Below are 24,344 nucleotides of genomic sequence, written 5' to 3' on the forward strand. Positions count from 1 at the left end.
TGGTTCCCTTAAAATTTACCTCTATTTTTGTAAGTTTAAACCAATCTTTTATGACCAGATATTGCCTTAACTTTCTCTCCATATGAAAGCTCTATGACTGCACCCTTTCATCCCTCTTTTTTTGTTTTAATGCTGTCATCTTTTACATATTGACATCAATGTTTCTCTATTTTTAGTGTTTTAGCTTTGACTTATTTTTTTGACTTCCTTCTCTGGGTTGATATCTGGTTGTTCTGTCCTGTGCTATAGTCGTGTATTGTTATCTGATATTGTTGGTACTCTAGTCAGATGAATCTCTTTAATATTTCTTGTAATTTTGTTTTTACAAACCCCCTTAAGTTTTGTTTATCTGGAAATGCCCTAATTTTACCTTCATATTTGAGAGACAGTGTTGCTGAATGTATAATTCTGAGCTGGCAATTTTCTTTTCCTTCAAGGATTTATATGTATTATCCCATTGCCTTCTTGCCTGCATGGTTTTTGCTGAGTAGTCAGAATTTAGTCTTAGTGACTGTCCTTTGTAAGTGACTTTTGTTTATCCCACAGTGCTCTTAAGATTTTCTCTTTATCTTTGGTTTTGGCAAGTTTGATTATAAAATGTCTTGGAGACTTTCTCTGGGAGTCTGCTCTGTGTGGGGTTCGATGAACTTCTTGGATAGATATCTTCTCGTTTATCACGATATCAGGGAATATTTCTGACAGCTAATCTTCAACAATTGTCTTTGTATTTTCTATCATCTCCCCCTGTTTTGGTACTGGAATTCCTCATAGGTTGTGCTGCTTGATAGTGCCCCACATAATTCTTAGATTTTGTTCATTTTTTAAAAAATTGTTTTATCTGATTTTTCCTCAAATAAATTGGTGCCAAGTGCTTTCTCTTCACCCTCACTATTTCTGACTTCCATTGTCTCAGTCCTTCTCCTATGACTTTCTATTGAGTTGTCTAGTTCTGAAGTTTTATTGTTAATCTTTTGAATTTCTATTTGCTGCCTCTCTATGAATTCTCACAACCTCTTAAATTTGTCATTATGCTTTTCTATAACCTTCTTAAGTTTCTCTGTTGCTTTGTCTGTGTGCTCCTTGGCTTGTTCTGCATTTGCCTGATCTCCTTCCTGATCTCTTGGAGAGTTCTGTATATTAACCTTTTGTAGTCTACCTCCAGTAATTCCAAGAAATTATCTTCCTCTGAAGGATTTCTTGATTCTTTCTTTTGGGAGCTTGCTGAAGCCATCATGGTCTGCCTCTGTATGTGATTTGATACTGACTGAAGTCTCCAAGCCATCAATAAGTCACTGTATTTATTGTATGTTTGCTTACTGTGTCCTAGTTTTTTTTTTTTTTTTTAATCTTGCTTTGTTTTTATGAGACCAAATAGGCTGGGCGTGTGAGCTACCTTGGTTATTGGCTTCTTTGAATCTCTCCTGTCTTGTCACCTGGTGGTTAGAGCTGCTACTAGGTGTGTGAGGCCAGGAGTCCATTTACTTTTCTTGTGTGAATTCAGCTCTAGTGTCTAGGTAGTCAGTCACTGAGTGTGTGGTGCAGGCTCTCAGCTACTTTCCTGTATGGGCGGGGCTATGTAGGGTTGATCAGAGCAGGCACGGTTATCCAAGGGCTTATCGATTTTGTTGATCTTTTCAAAGGGATCAACTTTTTGTTTTGTTGATTCTTTCTATTGTTTTGCTATCATCTATTTCATTTATTTCTGCTCTGATCTTTATTATTTCCTTTCTTCTGGTGGCTGTGGGCTTCTTTTACTGTTCTCTTTCTGTTGGTTTGAGTCATGGAGCTAATGTTTTGATTTTGACCCCCCTTTTTGATATGTGCATCTATTGCTGTAAATTGACCTCTGAGCATTGCCTTTGCTGTGTCCCAAATGTTTTCATATGATGTGTTGTCATTCTTGTTTGATTCTAGGAATTTTTTTTTATTCCATCTTTGACTTCTTTTATTACCCAGTGTTTTTTAAGCAGGGTGGTATTCAGTTTCTATATATTTTATTTTTTTCCCCTTGCTCTTCCTTTTGTTAATTTCTACTTTTATGGCACTGTGATCAGAGAATATACTTTGTATTATCTCATTGTTTTGGATTTTTTGAGGGTTTCTTTGTTGCCTAAGATATGGTCTATTCTAGAGAACGTTCTATGTGTGTTTGAAAAGAATGTGTACTTTGCTGCTGCTGGGTGGAGGGTTATATACATTTCTATGAGGTTAAGTTAGCTGATTTTGGCTTTTAGATCTTCTGTATCTTTGTTGAGTTTCTTTCCAGATGTGCTGTCTTTTCCCGTGAGTGGTATGTTGAAGTGTCCTACTATTATTGTGGAACCGTCAATTTCTCTTTTCAGTGCTGTTAGTTTGTTTCTTGTATTTTGGAGTCCTGCAATTAGGTGCATAGGTATTTAGTAGGCTTCTGTCCTCATGGTGAATTGTCCCTTTAATCATTATATAATACCTTCCCTTGTCTTTTATGGTGGATTTTGATTTGAAGTCTATTTTATCTGAAATTAATATTGCCACTCTTGCTCTTTTTTTGGTTGCTGTTTGTTTGATTTTTTTCAATGCTTTGTTATTTAATATATTTATGTCTTTGTTTCCAAGGTGTGTCTCTTTTAGATAGCATATCGATGGGCTGTCTCTCTCTTTTTTTTTATCCATTCTATGACTCTCTGTCTTTGGGTGCATTTAAGACATTTAAGTTCAGTGTCATTATTGATAAGTGTAAGTTTATTTCTGTCATTTTGTAATGCTTTTTTGTGAAGCTGACTTTTTTCTTTGTCCCTCTCATTCTTCTGTGCTGAATTACATTTGCTTGTGCATTTTTTTTTTTTTATTTCAGCTGGTTCATCTGGTGTTTTATTTTGGTCACTTTCCGGAGCCTTTCTGTACTCTTTTTTTTTTTTTTTAAAAAGTGTTTTGATATTGTCTGCTGTCTCTGGGACATTCATTTATTATTGCAGAATTATTTGTTTCATCTTGCTTTTTGTTTTATACTATTATTTATGGGCATGAGGCCTGGGTGTGATTTGTTGCTTGCTTGCCTGTGGGAATGATGTTTCTCAACAACTTGTCCAAGTGAACAGGGCTGATCACTCAGCTATGGTGCTGCTGGATGAGTCCAGTGGGGGAAGAGACCAGGATCAATAGCTCGTGGCACAAACTGAAGCCAAGTGAGCAGGACTGAAGGGCAGTGCAGGCCGGGGTCCAGGAACCTATGTGAGTGCTCCTCTGGGGCACAGAGCTTAGTGGGCAGTGCTGGTAGGCAGCAGGGTAGGGAGTGGATGTGATGCACAGAGCTAAGTGGGTAGTGAAAGAAGAGAAAGGAGAGAAACAAAAGCAAAACAAGATAAAGATGAAGGAAATAAGAAAAAACTAAATAAAATGGCAACACAGTGGGATTCACCAAGTGTGTGTCAAGCAGACACTATCAGACTGTGTACTGATGAATCTCTAACTGAGCAGTGTGGCTCAACCTGTCAAGAAGGGGCTTGAGGGGTGCATGGGGCTAGGTGGGTCAGAGAAGGAAAGGAAAGACGGGAAAGAGAGAGAAGAAAACAATCAACAACAAAAAAAGAAATATAAAAACAGCCACAAAATAAATAAATACGGTGGGTGAGTGGTCTGTTTGGTGCAGGGTGGAATTGGGGTGGTGGTAAATTGATGTCTTTCTCACTGGGTGGTTAGGCATGACCCCTCAGGAAGGTGCAAAGGCACCTCATGGCCTAGGTGAGAGAGAGAAGGGAAAAGATAAAGAAATTAAAAAACATAGTGCTGAGTGGGGCCAAGATGGTGGAGTAGTCAGACGCTTTCGGGTATCCCTTTTATGTGAAAAACCTGAACAAACAAGTGAAACAATTATATTCATGACAAGTAGGGACCCTGAACATAAAAGGCAAAGTTATAAAATGGACTGAGGGGCAGGGAGAGGGAGAGATTGTTCAGAAGCAGTGAAGGTTGCCAGACTTGAGTCACCGGGAACCTTCAGGCAACATTCCTGGGAGTGACCGTGACAGGCTGGTGGTAGCATTCAGCTGTAGTTTCCTCAGGGAGAAACAGCCAGCCACACAGCCTACTCACACCTCCAGAACCAGAGAAGAGTGGTGCTCTCGGCAAAAGCTAAGTACTTGCATTTATTTTACTGTGCTCCCTGCCCCCAAGCCAGCTTCAGTGGCTATCGATTTCCCTGGGCCTGAGATAGGCTCTGCTGAGCACCCTGAGCCATTCTCCCTGCCTGGAAAAGGAATAAATTCACAATTGGGGAAAAGATAATCTGACGGCTCCACTAACCTGGGGAGCTCAGGACAGAAGTGGCTGCTGTCCAGGCATAAACAGTCCACAGACTTTGAATACCTTTCTCCCCACGTAGACCTCTGTGGGCCTATTTCAGGAGAATAGGCCCCTGTTGGCAGACTTCAACTGTTTCAGCTGTGCAGTGGAGAGGTGGGTGTTAGATGGTTTACACCACTTTGCCTATTAAACAGGGCCCTCAACTACCACATCAGGTGCCTAAGGATTGGTGGCACTACTCACATTATCCAGCCACCCATGACAGGGATCCAAGGGTAACTGGTACTTCCCAGTCCTTACAACCAAAATCAATGGGGGCCCATGACCCATCTGCAGAACCCAGACACTTGTGCGCTCTAGGGAACAGGGACGCCCTTCCCTCACAGACACTTGGTGGACGGTTGTAAGCCCCCTGCATTGTTGACAGCATGACCTCCTGCTGCAATCAAATACTGGTACCTACACCAATCAACCCCCCACCCAGGACTGTAGGACAGAGCCTGTACCACACACTTGATGACCAAACACCTGGACACTTGAGCTGAAGCCATACAAGAAAAATGAATGGACTCCTAGGTTCATAGACCTGATAACAGCTCTAGTCCTCTGGTGACAAGACGTTAGAACTTCAAAGGCAAAAATAATCAAGCTAGCTCACTCAAGCAACCTATCTGGGCATATCAAAACAAAACAAAGCCAGAAGCTAGGATACAGTAAGCAAACATAAAATAAACTAATACAAAAACTTATAAATGGCTCGGAGACAACAGCCAATATAAAATCACAGAAAGAAGCTGACCATGATCGCTTCAACAAGCTCTCAGAACAAAGAATCAAGGGATTTTCAGAATGAAGGTGCCTTCCTGGAATTACCGGATGCAGAATACAAACAATTGATATACAGAACCCTTCAAGACATCAGGAACGAGATCAGGAAGGAGATCAGGCAACACACAGAACAAGCCAAGGAGCACACAGAGAAAGTAGTTGAAGAAATTAAAAAGGTTATTCAAGAACATGATGAAAAATTTAATAAGCTACAAGAATCCATAGAGAGACAGCAATCAGAAATCGAGAAGATTAACACTAAAATTACAGAATTAGACAACTCAATAGAAAGTCAGAGGTGCAGAATTGTGGAAGTGGAAGGCAGAGTTAGTGAGTTTGAAGATAAAACACTTGGCACCAATATATTTGAAGAAAATCGTAAAAAAAGAACTTAAAAAAATGAAGAAACCCTAAGAATCATGTGGGACTCTATCAAGAGAAACAACCTATGGGTGCTGGGAGTACCAGAACAGGGAGGGAGAACAGAAAATACAGAGAGAATTTTGAAGATTTGTTGGCAGAAAACTTCCCCGATATTGTGAAATATACGAAGACATCTATCCAAGGTGCTCATAAAAATCCACATAAGGTAGATCTTAAAAGAAAGCCACCAAGACATATTATAATCAAACTTGCCAAAATCAAAGCTAAAGAGAGAATTTTAAGAGCAGCTAGGGAGAAAAGAAAAGTCACCTACAAAGAAGAGGTAATAGGAATAAGCTCAGACTACTCAGCAGAAACCATGCAGGCAAGAAGGCAATGGGATGACTTATATACAGCACTGAAGGAAAAAAATTGGCAGCCAAGAATCGCATACCCGGAAAAACTGTTTCTCAAATATAAAGGCGAAATTAGGACATTTCCAGATAAACAGAAGTTTAGGGAATTTGTAAAAACCAAACCAAAGCTACAAGAAATCCTAAAGGGAGTTCTCTGGTTAGAAAATCAATAATATCAGATATCGACCCAAGACTAGAATACAGGACAGGGCAACCAGATATCAACCCAGATAGGGGAATCACAAAAATAAATCAAGATGAAAAAAGCTCAAAGCAGGGAAGCCGTGAAGCCATTATGTAAAAGAAGACAACATGAAAACAATAAAGAGGGATTAAGAAATGTAGTCATAGATCTTTCATATGGAGAGGAAGACAATATGACATAAGGAAATAAAAGTTAGGTTTAAACTTAGAAAAATAGGGTAAATATTTAAAAAAAGGCAGCTACAAAAGAGACTAACAATCCTACACATCAAAATAAAAAACAAGAAAAAAATAGAGGCTCTGCAGAAACAAAATCAACAACAACAAATAAGAGGAAAGGACAATATATAAAGATAAACTACTCAGCACAAAAAAATTAAGTGGGAAAAAGAAACTGTCAACAACACACACAAAAAGATATCAAAATGACAGCACTAAACTCATAAAAAAAAGCTCATATGTATCCATAATTATGCTGAATGTAAATGGACTAAATGCACCAATAAAGAGACAGAGAGTGGCAGAATGGATTTAAAAACCATGATCCATCTGAATGCTGCCTCCAAGAGACATGCCTTAGACTTAGAGACACAAACAAACTAAAAGTCAAAAGATGAAAAAAAATACGTCAAGCAAACAACAAAAATCAGGAATGGCAATCTTAATTTCTGACAAAACAGACGTTAAAGCTAAATCTACCACAAAGGATAAGGAAGAACACTACAGAATGATTAAAGGGATAGTATACCGGGAAGCTATAACCATATTAAATACTTATGCACCCAATGACAGGCCTTCAAATACATAAAACAAACTCTAACAGCATTGAAAAGTGAGACAGACAGCTCTACAATCATAGTAGGAGAATTCAACACACCACTTTCGGTGAAGGACAGAACATCCAGAAAGAAGCTCAATAAAGACACGGAAGATCTAAATGCCACAATCAAACAACTTCACCTCATCGGCATATCCAGAAAACTCCACACAACAGCAGCCAAGTATGCTTTCTTCCCAACTCACATGGAACATTCTCCAGGATAGACCATGTATTAGGCTATAAAGCAAGCCTTGACAGAATCCAAAACATCCAAGTATTACAAAATATCTTTTCTGACCATAAAGCCATGAAAGTAGAAATCAATAACAGAAAAATCAAGGGAAAAAAATCAAGTACAGGGAAACTGAAAAACAAAAACTAGTGGGTTATAGAAGAAATTAAGGACGGAATACAGAAATTCACAAAATCAAATGAGAATGAAAGAACATCCTACCAGAACTCTGGGACACAGCAAAACCAGTGCTCAAAGGTCAATTTATACAGATAAATGCACACATCCAAAAAGAAGAAAAGGACAAAATCAAAACATTAACCTACAACACGAAAAAATAGAAAGACAGCACCAAAACAGGCCCTGCGACACCACAAAATAAGCAAATAAAACTTTGAACGGAATTAAATGTAATAATGAATAGAGAAACAACTGAAAGAGTTAATGAGAACAAAAGCTGGTTCCTTGAAAAGATGAACAAAATCCATAAACGACTGGTCAAACTGACAAAAGGAAAACATGAGAGGAAGCAAATAAACTGAAGAAGAAATGACATACGTGATATCTCAACAGACTGGGGAGGGCAGCACAACTTGACAAGGAAAGCCATGGATCCTGCATAGATACATCCAAACTCCCTGAAGAAACAAATGACTGGTGTGACAGTTGGAGACATTGGTCTCAGGGGTCATGTAGCTCAATTGGCAATGCAGAGTATCATGGATCGAATTTGGTCCCTAAAAAACATCTGTACCACTTTGGCTGGGCCACAGTTCCCAGTACGCTGTCATCCATTTTGCCATTGATAAAATTTGCTTTCTGTTCTAAATCCCCCTGTCAACTGATTGGCTGCTCATGGCAGATCTCATCACGGAAGTCAGTCCGTAATCTTCGATCTCATCATGGAGATGATTGTACTACTACATGACTGCAAAACTACAAAAAATCTACCGAACCACTCACGATAAGGGAACAGCTAAGTTCGCACACCACCTTACCCATCAACATTCCCCACCTGTCAAGCCTACATGCCCCTCAGTGGCTCCCTCACCTTGGAAACCATTTGAGAACAACGGGTTTGGTTGGGGGTTTGTCTGTTTCTTTGCTTGTTCATTTGGAAGGCTGTACACAATACTGGGGAGAGCAGCACAACTTGATCAAGGAAAGTTCATGGATGATTCCTAGATACACCCAAACTCCCTGAGGGAGCGAATGACTGGGCTGACAGCTGGGGACCGTGGTCTCGGAGAACATGTAGCTCGACGGGCAGAACAGAGTGTTGGGGATTCACTATGGTCCCCCTAGAATGTGTGTATCACTTTGCCTAGGCCACGATTGCCAGGATGCTGTCCTCCATTTTGTGAATTGATGCAACTGGCCTATGTGTTGGAAATCCTAATCTCTGGCCCTGCCGAACGAGGCAGCATTGGGCCCTGTTGAGGAGGCTTAGGGTGGGATGTAAAACCCTTTCTGAGATCACATCCTGATCCCAATGGAAAGAGAGGTTCCCTGGGGAGGGCCTGCGTCACCTTTTGTCTTCCAAGAGATGAAAGGAGAGACGAGCGAGCAGAGAGCCGGGGACGTCACAGCACCAAGAAAGCAGCGCTGGGAAGAGAGCGTGTGCTTTGGACCCGGGGTTCCTGCACGGACAAACTCCCAGGCCAAGGGAAGACTGATGACAAGGATCTTCCTCCAGAGCCAACAGAGGGAGAAAGCCTTCCCCGGAGCTGGTGCCCTGAATTTGGACTTCAAGGCTACTAGGCTAGAACAACCCCGAGACGATGGCCCCCGGACACCCTTTCAACTCAGTATGGAAGTCACTCCCGAAGTTCACCCCTCAGCCAAAGATTCCACTGACCCTCAAACCAAAGGAGACCAAATGGGCACACCAGTCCAGGGGCACGAATGAGAAGGCAGGGGGTGACAGGAGAGCCGGTAAAGGGATACCCGAGGTGGAGAAAGGGAGAGTGTTGACGTGCTATGGGCTTGGCGATAAATGTCACAGCACAATATGTGTACGAATTCTTTAGTGAGAAACACATCCGCCCTGCAAGCCCTCGTCTAAAGCACAAGTGAAAATGACATCAGGCCACGCAATAGAGGAGAATCACATCATAGGTCCAGGCGCTGTCGCTGAACAATAAGACCGAATTGGGCCGCCCTACGTCCTGCAGTATCAGTCTCAGCTCAGCCAGAGAGCGTCGAAGATTGCCCAGGTCGACGGTGCCTTGGAGGCCCACATAGCACTCCAGAGGGACAGGAAAAAGTCCGAGTCTGAACCTGCTCAGCAGGACGGTGTGCCGCAGCAGGCTCTGCAGGGCCGCCACGGAGACTGGGTTTCCACGGAAGCTGAAGCTGGTGAGCTGGGAGCAGTGGGCCAGAGCAGGCAAGATGGACATGAGCTGGGAGTCCCTGATCCCGCACCCATCTAATGCCAGGCGGTGGAGGGTGGCTGAGGCTCTCTCTAGCACAACTTGGAGGAACTCGGGACTTAAGGCCATCATGTTGACCTCACTCAAATTCAGGTACCTTTTTTTTAGGTGGCTGGTGCTCAGGCAGGACGCCAGGTGGGTCAAGTCAGACTCCAAAAGCAAGCAATTAGTCAGCGAGAGGGTCACCAAAGGGCTCTTCAGGCACCTGAGCACCTGGTCTAGGCGGCCTTCCAGGAAGAAGACAGAGTCTAGGTGGAGCTCCTGGAGCTGGTGCAGACTGAGCAACTGAGCGCTGAACTGGGAAAGTAGCTTGTCCACTTCGTCCGCCGCCCAGGGAATGAAGGAGATCGTCATGATGTGAGAGACGCGCAGTCTGCTCACATTCACCATCTGGCTGAGGTGAGGAGCAAAGCTGTCCAGGGTGAGCAGGTCCCAGTGGCCATTCACTTCTACCTCTTGGACACAGTCCAGCTGCACCATTCTCAGGATCTTCTGAATGTGTCCGAGTGGCATATCAAGAAACTCCAGCTTCCTACAGCACAGCTGTGGCAGACCTTTTCCCTGCTTGACCCTCTTCATGAGGAAGGTGAGGAATTCATCGGGGGTGGCTTTCTGGAGACAAAAGTCTTCTAGGAGCACCTGCACAGGGGCCAAGAGCTCTTTCTCCTCCTTCCTTGAGTCGTCCACTTTTGGCCTCTTCGTCTTAGGCTGGGCGGCCTCCGGCTCCTCCAACGAGCGCACAGAGGACCAGTCCCAGGTTCTAGGCGCTACGTCCCAGAAGTTGGTATTAGCATTCAGCCGTAAATCCAGCACTTTCAGCTTCCATCTTCTGGGGCGGATCTTGTGGGCAAGCAGGTCATCGAGCCCATCCAGCGCAGCTTTTAAGATGTCCTGCTGAGGCTGCTGAGCCTTCATCAGAGCCCCCAGGGCAAGGTGGCTGAAGGGCCAGGCCCGCACCATTGCCTTCAGAGTCTCGCTGTGTCTCCCAGCAACAGCCTCCAGGAACAAGGGCAGGAAGAGTTGCGCGGGCAGTGACTCCAGAGAGGCAACGGCCAAGGCTTCGTTCTGCAGCAGGCTCTGGTTGGCAAGGTCCAAGAGCCTGGCTGGGCTTCGGCTGCTCATGCCGATCGATATGTGCTCCAAAAGCAATCCTGACCTGGGCTGGGCGGGAAGGGTCTTCTAAGGCCTCGGGGAGAGCCAAGGTGATGACTCCAGCACTCCGTGTTCTGGGTCCCTCCTTAGCTCCTCAGAAGCCTTTAGAAAGAAACCTGTCTGCTTTCAAGCCACGGTGGTAGGGTCTGGCAAGTCCAAAGTTCGTGGGTCAGATGTCAGGCTGGAGGCTTCTCCTGATTCTCGTAGCTGGAGGGGCTGAAGAACCCAAGATCTGCTGGCCAGATCGCTGCAACAGGCTCACGGGCCGCGAAGGAGCAGGAATCCGACGTCAGCAGGGAAGACCGCCGCTGGCTGTCTCAAGTCCCAAGAACCGCAGGGCAGCTGGTGACGAGCTGGATGCAGGATCCTGAGTGAAGGCAGCCTTGCACGAACAGCCCCCTATATACTGGAGGCAGGCCACTCACACACACGCACACACACCCCCCTCCAACAAATCCCCCTCTCAACTGATTGGCTGCTCATGGCAGATCTCATCACCGAAGTCAGTACGTAATCTTCCATCTCATCATGGACATGATTGCGTTAGTATGGAACTGCCAAACAAGAAACGATCTACCGAACTACTCAGGATCACGGCACAGCTCAGTTCGCACACCACCTTACCCAACACCATTCCCCACCGGTCAAGCCTACATCGTCCTAGGATGGCCTCAGCGGCTCCCTCCTTTTCCTCTCACTCTTTTTCTGAGTAGAAAAGACATTCCCCTTTGAACTTGTGGAAGTTTCACCATCATCTGGGTTATCCCGGGGAACGGTCGTGGGGTTTCTAGTCAGAAAACGAGTGAGAGTTTTCGCTAGGGGCCTTATTTCTTTTTTCCCCACACGTATGTCACGAAAACGTTTCCCTGTTTCATGAATCTGTCAACTCTATCAAATCGATCGGCATTTGGGTCCACATTTTCTGGCCCATGCAGCCCCCGATTTAGTTGAGGAAACACCCCAGCTAACCCTTTCAGGGTCAAATGTTTTGACAGTCTATCTCCTTCCTCTTCTCTCATGAATCCAACATCAGCAGGTACGACCACAGACAGCTGTCTCAAGTTCCAAGACCTAGAGGTGAGGTGGTGAAGAGCTGGTTGCAGGATTCTGAGTGAAGAGATCCTTGCAGGAACATCCTGGTATTTAACCCCCCCCCGCAACAAATCCCCCTTTCAACTGATCCTCTGCTCATGGTAGATCTCATCACAGAAGTAGTTACATCATATTGTATCTCATCATGGAGGAGATTGCCTTGTATTAGATCTCATCATGGAGGTCGTTGCATTATTACATCACTAGCAAACTAAAAGCTATCTATCAAATCACTGACAATCACGGCCCAGCTAAGTTCACACACCAACTTAACCAGCACGGTCCTCTCTGGTCAAGCATAGTTCATCATACCATGGTCTCCGTAACTCCCTAATTTTTTTCTCATTCATTTTCTGACGAGAAATGTCATCACCATTTGAAATAACTCCACTTCTGGAAGTTTCGGGATCATCTGGATTATCCCTGGGAACGGTCGTGCTGTTTCTAGTCAGAAAATTAGTGAAAGTTTTCCGTATGATCCTTTTTTTTCCTACATATATTTCACTGAAACAACTCACTCTTTCCTGAATTTGCTACAGTCGATATGCCTATCGACTGTAGCAAATTCATAAACATTTCGGTCCACATTTTCGAGCACATGAAGTCCCCAAGTTAGTTGAGGAAACACTCCAGCTAATCTTTTCACTATTTTCCCCTTCCTCTTCCTCATTATGTCTTTATTCTTCAACATTTCTTTCATCTTCAAAATCCATTAAGTCCTTGTCATGGATCCAAATGTGTCTCCTCCCCTGCTACCCCCAAAATATGTGTCAACTTGGCTAGGCCATGATTCCCAGGCTTGCTTGGTTGTCCTCTATTTTGTGATACGATGTGATTATACTTTGTTTTGTAAATCCTACCCTCCAAGATGTTAATGAGGTGGGATTAGAGGCAGTTATTTTAATGAGGCAGGACTCAACTACTGGATTAGGTTGTATCCTGAGTCAATTCTTTTGACCCGGAGTCCCTTCTCTGAGAAACTCTTGGACCCAGGGAAGGATCGATGGTGAGGACCTTCTCCCCAGAGGTGACAGACAGAGAACCTTATCCTGTAGCTGGCACCCTGAATCTGGACTTGTAGCCTCCTAAACTGTGAGAGAATACGTTTCTCTTAAAGCCATCCACATGTGAATGAATTCCTCACTGTCCTCATTAAGATGGTCAAGCAGAGAAGAGGTCTGCACCCCTTGTGCTGTAGGAAGCTGGAGTTTGTTGATATGCCACTCCTATGTATTTGCAAGATCTTGAAAATGGTGCCGCTAGGCTGTATCCAGGAGGGGAAAGTGAGTGGCTCCTGGGACCTGTTCACACTAGCCAGGTCCATTACTTTCCAGGACAGGGAACAAATGAGGCTTTCATTTGATGAACAACCTTCAACTGAGGGAACTGTGATGTTAAGGTTGTGTGTCAACATGGCTGGGCCGTGGTTCTTCCGGATTTTATTACCCAAGGCAGTTCCTGCTCAGTGCAGCTTCTCATCAATAAAGAGAAACCAATGTGAAGAGGAAGGAAGAGCATTTATTGCAAGTATGCAGGCAAGGAGCAAGGATGTGTATACCTCAAATCAAGCTCCCGAATGAAGGCAGGCAGAAGCTTTTATACCATCTCTCACAAGGAAGTACATAAGAACAAGGACTGCGTAGGTTATCACGGTGCATAGGCTCAGTAAGGCAAGTTGCATTTTCTTTCTTTCTTTTTTTTTTGGCACGTAGGCTAGTACATTGGGTTTGACTTGATTGAACCTCACAAAAGTCTTTGAGAACAATGGACAGGAGGGAGAAATTTCTGCTTGACCTGAGCAGCTACTAATTGAGCCACACCCATCACTATCACTTCAGGTTTTCTTTCCTAATGGCCAGGAGCAGCAGTCTTGCTTGCTAATGGATAAGCAGCTCCTGGCTGCGTTGGATATCAGTTCAGCAATTATGATGTATTTTGGCATAACAATGTAACCACCTACATGATGAGATCTGAAGTAATATAATCCCCCCCCCCATGATGGGATCTAATACAACGTAATCACATCCTTGATGAGATCTGCTAAGAGGAGCCAATCAGTTGAAAGGGGATTTCCTTGGGGGTATGGCCTGCCTTCAGTATATACACAGATGTTCCAGCAAGGCTCCCTTCACTCTGGATCCTGAGTCCCGCCCCTCAAAGTTGGACCTCTGTTTCTTGAGACATGAGCCTTCGTTCTGCCATCACAAGTACCCATCTTGGGTTCATCGGCACCTGCAACTACCTGAGTCAGGAGAAGCCTCCAGCCTGAAGCCTAAACCAAGAACCTGAGACTTGCCAGCTTCTACAAGCAGGAGTTGAAAGGGGAGGAATGTGACCAGAAAGGACTCTAAAGGTTTCTGAGGAGCTAAGGAGGGACCCAGAACCTGGAGCACTGAAGTCACCACCTTGGCTCTCCCTGAGTTCTGATCAAAACCACCCTGCCAACCACAGATCAGGATCCATTTAGGAGCAGATTCATCAGCAAGAACAGCTGGAGCCCACCCAGTCACTTGGACTTCACAAACCAGAGTTTGCTTCAGTACAAGGCCTTGACCACCCCTGCTCTGGAGTCACTGCCCCACTCCTTAAAAGAAAAAGGTTCAGATAAAGAGGAGAAACTGTTTAAAGGAAAAGGCAAGACACTCTCTTCTCAGCCAAATGAGAGCAGCACCCAGAGGCAAGGTAAGGACTTGGGCTTTTTGTAAGGAGGATGGAGGGAAAGGTGGAGTTGGGCATACAGAGTCATGCATTGTTGGTTGGGTTTCTTTTTGTGGACAAACAAAAAAAAATCTGTGGCTATTCAGTTGATTCCATTTCATAGTTAACCTACATGTGTAAAGTAGTACTGTGGTGCATAGGCTTTCAAGGCTGTAACCCTTTTGGAAGCTGATCACCAGCCATTGTTTTCCAAGGTGCCTCTGGGTGGGTTCATACTGCCGCCTCTTTGGTTACCAGTTAGGCCCTTACCCACATGCTTTCCCCACAGGGGTCTCTCCATTGAACTCCAGAAAGAAGGATGAAAAGGGTCCTGATGCTGGAGATGAGACCCAGAGTACCCACCATGGGAAACACTCGAAGACGCATTCCAAGCGAAGGAAGCGGCCCAGAGTCTGGTCCCCAGGAGACCAGCCACCACCACTTCGGAGATGCCTGGTAACCTCCCTGCGGGCTCTGTCTGAGGCCATTTACCAGGATGTGGCCCAGGTTTGGGCCCAGCAGGCACAGGCCCCGCTGACCTGGGAGGAGCTCGAGGTGCTCGCCCAGCTCCGGGGGCAGCTGTACACAGCAACCCAAACCTTCTACACCATGGCCACCGAGGCGGCATATGTCTTCCCTGCTGAGGGTTGGCTCAACCCTGAACCACTGCCTGGCTCCAGGGACCCAGCCCAGGATTAGAAGCTGGGACCTCTACCTACAGGGACAGAATTCACTCTTTCCCAAGATGGGGATCTGCTGATGCTGCCAGTGGACGAACTAGGCTTGAACTGGGGTGCCCTCAACACTGTTCATCAGAAGATCCAGAGCTTGGAGTGAGAATAAAGACCTGGTACTTCTCAGAGTCTTCCAAAAATCTGGAATGGCAATTACAGGCTGGTTTAGTAAATTATGGAACCTGAGGTGGACATAGGAAAAGCCAAAACCACCTGGACTCTGTCCTCTTCATTAAGTGTCACCTGGAACAGGTGCCTGAAGACCCTCTTAGAGACCATCTGAGTAACTAATTACTGGCTTTTGGAGTCCAACTTGACATGCCTGTCCTTGTCCCCAAACACCACCCATTTAAGGTACCTGAGTTCGAGTGACGTCAACCTGAGTTCCTCCAAGATCTGCTAGAAAGAACCTCAGGCACCTTCCACTACCCAAGCTTTGATGGGTGTGAGATCACCAACTCCCAGCTCACCACCAACCTCCTTGCCCTGGGATACTGCTCCCACCCAGCACCTTCAACTTCAGTGGAAACCCAGTCTCCAGGGCTGTCTTGGAGGGCCTGTTGTGGCACACCCTCCGGCTGAGCAAGTTCAGACTCGGAATGTTTCCCGCCCCACTGGAATGTTTCCTGGGCATCCAAGAAATTATCTCGACCTGGGAAATCTTCGAGGGTTGCTGTCTGAGCTGAGGATGATACTGCAGGAATTAGGGCAGCCCGACTCAATCTTCTTCAGTGACAGCGCCTGGAACTATGGCATGATTTCTGTGAAATAGTCTCCCTTTTGTGATTTGTTAAAATTATACTCCATTTTGTGATGACTTGTAAATTCTTGTAATAGGAGCCCTCGTAGCACAGTAGATAAAGCCCTCGGCTGCTAACCCAAAAAGGTCAGCAATCAAAACCCACCAGTCACTCCACGGGAGAAAGATCAGGCAGTCTGTTCCCATAAAGATTTACAGTTGTGGAAGCCTTATGTTTTTCAGGTTGATGAGTGAAATGACCATGTCATTGTCGTTCAATTTTCATTTCCTTTATGTAAACCTAAGTCGAGGATTATTCAATGCTTACTGACCATATGGATTTATTTTGCAGTCAACTGCTGGCTACTATTCTTGGCCTAGTATGACATTTTCTTAAATTTTATAGATTTCAATTTATCCTCTTTTATTATAGAACATTAAATAGACAGATATTCTTATTGGTTTCACATATCGTTATATTTTATTTTATGTATTCGATACCAATTTTCTATTTGCCTTTTACACTGGGAGCATGAATCTTTCATCGTATAGATACATATAGGATTGTAATAAAGGAAAAATAAATTAAAATATTGAGGTAATTTTTTGTCCTTTGCCTTTTAATTTTCTTATAATGCAATTGTTCCTCAGTGATACAAATGATTTGAGCTTACCCAGCAGCTCCACAAGCCAAGAAAACCCTGTGGAGCAGTTCTACTCCAGTACATGGGGTCACCATGAGTCAGAATTGACTTCACAGCAGTTGTAGTTTTTTCCTCTGTCCACCCTTTTCTCTATTCCCCACTGTTTTTTCCTTAGTTCCTTTCCTTTCTCTATTCCTCTGTTCACACTATCTTTCCCTCTCTCTATGTATTCTTCAGTTTGTCTTCTTCCCTTCATTTCTCCTTTCTCCTTGGATTCCTCCCTTTATATTTTCTGCCAAACAATAAGTTTGTTGTGTTGTTGGATGTCATCAAGTCAATTTCAACTCATAGGAAATCTGTGACAGAGTAAAAGTGCCCCATAGAGTTTCCTTGGGTGGGAGCCCTGGTGGAATAGTGGTTAACAGCTCAGCTGCTAACCAAAAAGTCAGCAGTTCAAATCCACTGCTCCTTGGAAACCTTTTAGGGGATTTCTACTCTGTCTTATAGGGTCGCTATGAGTAGAAAAAAAAAATTATTTTTTTATGAGTAGAAGGCCACTAGATGGCACTTAACAACAATCTTTCTTGAAGGAAATCTCCAGATCTTTCTCCTGTAGAGCTGCTGAGTCAGTTCAAGTTGTCAACCTTTTCTTTAGCAGTGAACCACTTAACATTTTGCACCACCAGGGCTCCTTGCCATTTGCTGAATAATCTCTCTTTTGCCACAGAATTTTTTCCCATTTTTATCACAAATTCTCACACAGTTGAGTTTATCTCCAGACTTCCCAATCTGTTTCGTTGATTTATTTTCCTTTCTCTTCTTTAGCTGGTGGATTTCGTTACTCTCACTACACTTTACTATCTGGCAGGTCTAATTACTCTCCCATTGCACTTTGTTTTAGAATCTTCCAGGCTAAATTTATAAGGTAATATTTTTCAATTTTGGCTTGGCACACCCAGGAGATACTAAAGCTTGGGAATGGGCAAAGGACCTGAATAAACATTTCTCCAAAGACAATATGCAAAAGGCCAGTGAGCAGATGAAAAATGCTTGCCATCATTAGCCATGAGGGAAATGCAAATCAAAACCACAATGACATACCACTTCACTAGTATTGTTATAATTAAAAAGTCAGGTAATAACAAGTGTAGACAATGATGTGGAGAAATTGGAACCCTCAAACTCTGTTAAAAGGAATAGAAAATTGTACGGTTGCTGTGGGAAAGTCTGATAGTTCCTTTAATGGTTAAATGTAGAGTTACCATATGACCCAGCAACTCCACTCCTAGGTATATGCCAAAGAGAAATGAAAGCATATGTCCACATAAACTCTTGGACAAAAATATTTACAGCAGCACTATTTAAAATAGGCAAAAATTGAAAACAACTGAAATGTCCACTGATGAATGGATAAATAAAATGTGGTGTCTCCATACAATGAGATATTATTCAGCTATAAAATGGAATGAAGTACTGATACATGCAACAACATGGATGAATCTCAAAAAATATTGAGTGAAAGAAGCTAGACACAATTGTCTGATTCCACTTACGTGAAATGTTTCAGAATAGGAAAATCTGTAGAGACAGAAAGTAGAATCCTGGTTTTGGAAGCAGGGAGGGATTCTAGAAGTTGGTGATGGGGCAGGGCAGGCTGATGGCTAATGGGCATTGGATATCTTGCTGAAGTGAAGAAAATGTTCTAAAAGTGTGGTGACATTTGCAAGATCCTGTGAATATACTAGAAAATCTTTTAATTGTACAATTTACATAGATGAATTGTATGGCATGTCAATTATATCTTGCCAAAGATTTTCTGTTATGCTTTGGGGGGGCAGAGAGGGGAAATAATCAGAAATTTTTGTATTCCAATTGTTCAATGACAAACTTGCACCCACGAATGTTCACATTCTCGATGGGAAATGTAAACGTCCCAGCTGAAAACAAGCATAAAAACATCCCCAGAACTGGGCCCAGTGCTAGAAAGTTCCAGAATGTGTCACACCTTCACTGCTGGGACCAAGGGAGACACGCAGCAGGTGCCCTGGCACTCCCTACACTTCAGGGAGTATGTGGAGTCTAGATAGGTGTTTGTGTCATGTGAGTTTGGCCAAGAATCGACTTCTTCAAGCCTGAAATTCCTCAGCTGTTACAGTCGCCTTCTCCACTGACGCTCTCTGGCCACACACTCAACCATGTTGACACATCAGCAGTGGAGGTTCTCCAACTACAGAATACCTCTTCAAGAATGTCTCATCATTTACTTTTTCAAAATACTCCCAAAGTTCAAGTGCTTTTGGTTAGGAGATAGCATTTTGGGTGGGTCTTAGGGTGTTTTGTAAGAAGCCTTGGTGGCACAGTAGTCAAGCACTTGGTTACTAACTGAACTGTCGGCAGTTAAAACTCACTACCCTCTCTGGGGGTGGGGGGAAGATGTGGCAGTCAGCCTCCTTAAAGATTTACAGCCTTGAAAACCCTATGGCGCAGTTCAACTCTGTCCTGTAGGGTCTCTATGAGCTGGAGTTGACCTGAAGGCAATGGGTTTAGGGTGTTCTTGGTGATGGCTGTTTGTTGTTGTTGTTTTCCCCTTTGCACAGCAGCATGGAGAAGGAGTGCCTGGGCGGTGCAATCAGCTAATACATTCAGCTGATAGCTGAAAGGTCGAAGGTTTGAATCCATGCAGAGGCACCTTGAAAGAAAAGCCTGGTGACCTACTTTCAAAAAAATCAGTCATTGAAAACCCTATGGAGCACAGTCCTACTCTGACACACATGGGGACTGCAGGATCAGAGTTGAGATGACTCGAAAACTGAACCGGCCTATTTGGGAGGGAGGTAAATTCCATGTCAATCCATCTCATTCAGGGTCTTTCTCTTCGCATTCATCGTCCAAAAGAACATTTCAAGATCTTTCCTGAAGGACAACGCTGTCAGTAATAGGATAAAATCCATATGTCTACCAGGGAAACCAGTTAATACGACTACTATTCAAATTTACGCACCAACCACTAAGGCCAAAGATGAAGAAACTGAAGAGTTTTACTAACTTCTGCAGTCTGAAATTGAACAAACATGCAATCAGATTCATGGATAATTATTGTTGATTGGAATGCAAAAGTTGGAAACAAAGAAGGATCAGTACTTGGAAAATATGACCTTGGTGATAGAAATGATGCTGAAGATCCCTTAACAGACTTTTGCAAGACCAGCAAATTCTTCATGGCAAATACCTTTTTTCACCAAAAAAGATGTGGCATCTACACATGTGGACCTTGCCAGATGGAATACACAGGAATCAAATCAGCTACATCTGTGTAAGCAGACGATGGAAAAACTCAATATCACCCCTCAGGACAAGGCCAGGAGATGACTGTGGAACAGACCATCACTTGTTCGTATGCATGTTCAAGTTAAAACTAAAGAAAACTAGAACAAGTCCATGAGAGTCAAAGTATGACCTTGAGTGTACCCCACCTGAATTTAGAGACCACCTCAAAAATAGATTTGATGCATTGAACACTAATGACCAAAGATCAGATGAGTTACGGAAGGACATCATACATGAAGAAACCAAGAAGCCAATAAAAGGACAGGAAAGAAAGAAAAGACCAAAATGGATGTCAGAAGAGACTCTGAAACTTGCTCTTGAATGTCAAGTAACCAAAGCAAAAGGAAGAAATGATGAAGTCAAAGAGCTGCACAGAAAATTTCCAAAGGCGGCTCAAGAAGACAAAGTATTTTCATGACATGTGAAAGACATGGAGATAGAAAACGAGAGGGGAAGAACAAGCTTGGCATTTCTCAAGTTGAAAGAACTGAAGAAAAAATTCAGGCCTCAACTTGCAATAACGAAGGATTCTCTGGGGAGAATATTAAACAAAGCAGGAATACTACCAAAAAGGATTTGTCGACTTTCAAACACTTCAGGAGATAGCGTATGATCAGGAACCGATGGTATTGAAGGAAGAAGTCCAAGCTGCAATGAAGACATTGGCGAAAAACAAGGCTCCAGGAATTGATCAATTGAGATAGTTCAAAAAATGGATGCAGCACTGGAAGTGCTCACGTGCCTATGCCAAGAAATTTTAAAGACACGTACCTGGCCAACCGACTGGAAGAGATCCGTATTTATGCCTATTCCCAAGAAAAATGACCCAACCATATGTGGAAATTATCAAATAATATGATTAATATTACACACAAGTAAAATTTTGCTGAAGATCATTCAAAAGGGACTGCCGCAGTATATTGACAGGGAACTGTCAGAAATTCAAGCTGGATTCAGAAGAGGATGTGGAACCAGGAATATCATTGCTGAAGTCAGGTGAATCCTGGTTGAAAGTAGAGAATGCCAGAAAGATGTTTACCTGGGTTTAATTGGCTATGCAAAGGCATTTGAGTGTGTGGATCATAACAAATTATAAATAACATTGCAAACAGTGGGAATTCCAGAACACCTCGTTGTGTTCATAAGGAACTTGTACAGTCATTTGAAGAGAACGAGGGAACACTACATGGCTTAAAGTCAAAAAAGACTTCAGTCAGGGTTGTATCTTTTCACCCTACCTATTTATTCAATCGGTTTGCTGAGTAAATAACCCGAGAAACTGGACTGTATGAAGAAGAACAAAGCATCAGGATTGGAGGAAGGCTCATTAAAAACGTGAGTTACACAGATGACACAACCTTGCTTGCTGAAAATCAAGAGGACTTGAAGCACTTTTTGATGAACATTGAAGACCACAGCCTTCACTATGGATTACACCTCAACATAAAGAAAACAAAAATCTTCACAACTGGTCAATAGCAACATCACAATAAATGGGGAAAAGCTTGAAGTTGTAAGGGATTTCATTTTACTTGGATCAACAATCGACACCTATGGAGGGAGCAGTCAAGAAATCAAAAAACGCATTGCATTGGGCGAATCTGCTGCAAAAGACCTCTTTAAAGTGTTGAAAATTACAGATGTCACCTTGAAGACTAAGGTGCATCTGACCCAAGCCATGGTGTTTTCAATTGCCTCAGACGCATGCAAAGCTGGACGATGAATAAGGAAGAATGAAGAAGAATTGACACCTTTGAATTGTGGTGTTGGCAAAGAATATTAAAAGAACGAACAAATGTGTGTTGGATGAAGTCCAAGCAGAATGCTCCTTAGAAGCTAGGATGGCGAGACTACATTTTACATACTTTGGGCATGTTATCAGAAGGGATCAGTCCCTGGAGAAGGACATCATGCTTGATAGAGGGTCAGTGAAAAAAAGACCCTCAACGCAATGGACTGACAGTTTCTGTCACAATGGGCTCAAGCATAACAACGATTGTGAGGATGGCACGGGACTGGGCACTGTTTCATTCTATTGTATATAGTGTCACCATGAGTCAGAGGTAATCCTGGTGGTGTAGTGGTTAGGAGCTATGGCTGCTAACCAAAAGGTTGGCCGTTCCAATCCAGCGGGCACTCCTTGGAAATTCTATGTGGCAGTTCTACTTTGTCCTATAGGGTCGCTATGAGTCGGAATTGACTCGACAGCAACAGGTTTGTTTGTTTTTTTAATGAGTTGGAACTGACTTGATGGCACCTAAAAACAACATTCTTCCCTTTGTAGGGTGAGAAATATATTATGCACATAAATTTTGTAAATGTTTTATATACATAGGGCATCTCTGAAGGGATACAAAAGAAACACATAAAAGAGGGTGCCTCTGGGGAGGAAGACTGGGAGTTTGGGGTGAAAAGATGATTTAGTTTTCAATGTATTTCCTTTTTGCACTTTCATTAATCATGACTATTTCAGGTGCGAAATAAGACAACTGAAATTGCCATGGCCAAAAGGAAAGGAAAAGAAAAAAAGAGAGAGAGAAAATAAGGTATTTGTCAATACATAGAACCAAAAAGTCAGGAGTTCTAGCTTTCAGGCATGGTGGGACCCAGGCTGTCATGTAATATAGACAACATTCTCTCTCTCTCTCTCTCTCCCTTCTGACTCTGCTTTCTTCTATGTTGCCTTTCACTCAGAAAGTCTACCCTCTCTGATCTCACCTCCTTGTATTTCCCTTCCTGCTTACTTTGTTCCAGCTACACTGGCCTCCAACACCCCAGGCATTCTCCCATCTCAGGACCTTTGAACTTCTTGCCCATGTGGTGGCAAGACAGCCTCCATCAACATCAGGCTTACATATTAATAATAGGGAACTCAGGGAGAAAGATAAATTTTTGTTCCCCAGAGTGCTAGCAAAAATCCCAGGAGTCTCTCCATCAGCCTGGGACCAGAAGAACTAGATGGTGCCTGGCTACCGCCAATGACTGCCCTGACAGGGAACAGAACAGGAAATCCCTGATGGAGCAGGAGAAAAGTGGGATGCGGACCTCAAATTCTAGTAAAAAGGCCAGAATTAATGTTCTGACTGAGATTAGATGGACCCCAGAGGTCATGGCCCCTGGACTCTCTGTTATCCCAAAGTTAAAATCATGCTTGAAGCCAACTCTTCAGGCAAAGGTTAGACATAAAACGATAGTGGTGAAGAGTGTTCTTCTTAGGTCAAGTAAACACATGAGACTATGTGGACAGCTCCTGTCCAGAGGTGAGATGAGAAGGCAGAGGGGGACAAGAGCTTGTTAAATGGACACAGGAAATACAAGATGGAGAGGAGTGTGCTGTGACATTGTAGGGAGAGCAACTAGGGTCACATAAGGATGTGGGTATAAGTTTTTGTATGAGAAACTGACTTGAATTGTGAACTTTCACTTAAAGCACAATTTTAAAAAATGCCAGAGTCTCATTGGACCAATCGCTGTGGCTTTCCAGATGGAATGTTCTCATTGGCTGGGCATGAGTCATGTAACATCCTTGTAGCTTGTGGGAATGATGGTGTCAGATGTTGTTGCTGTGAAACGTGGAATCAAGCCACCTGTCGCAAAGCCAATACGGAGCAAGCGGTGAGATAAGCAGCAAGAGGGCTTTCTTGTATACCAGTATACAAGAGACAGGGGAATGGGCTTCTTTAAAGTCTGCCTGGATGTCAGAGACCGATTAGAGGGTTTTATAGGGTTAGGGCGTAGGCTTGAAGAATCTGGAGAATGGCAGTTCCCCTGGGGGGGGAGCATGTTGACCACATTTCAAATATGTTAACCTTCTGTGGATATTCTTAGAGGTCCTCTGATGCCATCCTGGTTTCAGTCACAAGATGGGCCCGCATTGTCTTGTTGTCTCATCCCAGATCTTATAGATCGTTGTTCTCCTTCTCCAAGAGGAATATAGGTTAATTTTAAAGTTTATATAATCATGGAGAATGGGAGAGGGAAGGGAGGAAACAAACCACAGAATCACTGGGGTATGGAAAAGATAGCTATGCAAGCCATGCAGAAACACTGTTACAATACCCAGGACGTTAGGCCCCTGCAATTCCTTTCTCACACTGCCCTGTTCAGTCCCCTCTTTATTGGAAGTTTCTCAATCTTGGGAAACAGGGCACTGCTCTTTTTGGACTACTTCCTGCTGATTCGAGGCTTAGACCAGGGTGAGACACTTCTAATACACATCAAGGGTGATACTTGGGGGGTAGATTAAAGTGGAAGGCAGCTGCGTCTTGGCAGATTAAATGATGGGCATCACTCTGATTTGATAAAGGGGTGCCTCGACTTATTAGAGCAAAGCTTTCTCCATCTTTGAGAGTGTTTGTAGTCCCTTTTGTCAAGATTTTTACA

The 24,344-nt window shown here is 43.6% G+C and overlaps 2 protein-coding genes across 2 annotated transcripts; one reads left to right on the forward strand and one right to left on the reverse strand.

The window, feature by feature from the left end:
• Nucleotides 1-9,228: 9,228 nt before the first annotated feature.
• LOC135232662 (melanoma antigen preferentially expressed in tumors-like) lies at nt 9,229-10,698 on the reverse strand. Its single transcript, XM_064293142.1, has one exon. The coding sequence runs from the start codon at nt 10,696-10,698 to the stop codon at nt 9,229-9,231; it is 1,470 nt and encodes a 489-aa protein (XP_064149212.1).
• A 203-nt stretch (nt 10,699-10,901) lies between these two features.
• Nucleotides 10,902-15,216, forward strand: LOC135232663 (protein FRG2-like). Its single transcript, XM_064293143.1, has 3 exons — nt 10,902-11,073; nt 14,272-14,502; nt 14,807-15,216. The coding sequence occupies exons 1-3, from the start codon at nt 10,902-10,904 to the stop codon at nt 15,214-15,216; spliced, it is 813 nt and encodes a 270-aa protein (XP_064149213.1).
• Nucleotides 15,217-24,344: the final 9,128 nt, after the last annotated feature.

Source organism: Loxodonta africana, chromosome 11 (genome assembly GCF_030014295.1).
Source record: "Loxodonta africana isolate mLoxAfr1 chromosome 11, mLoxAfr1.hap2, whole genome shotgun sequence".
Taxonomy (NCBI): domain Eukaryota; kingdom Metazoa; phylum Chordata; class Mammalia; order Proboscidea; family Elephantidae; genus Loxodonta; species Loxodonta africana.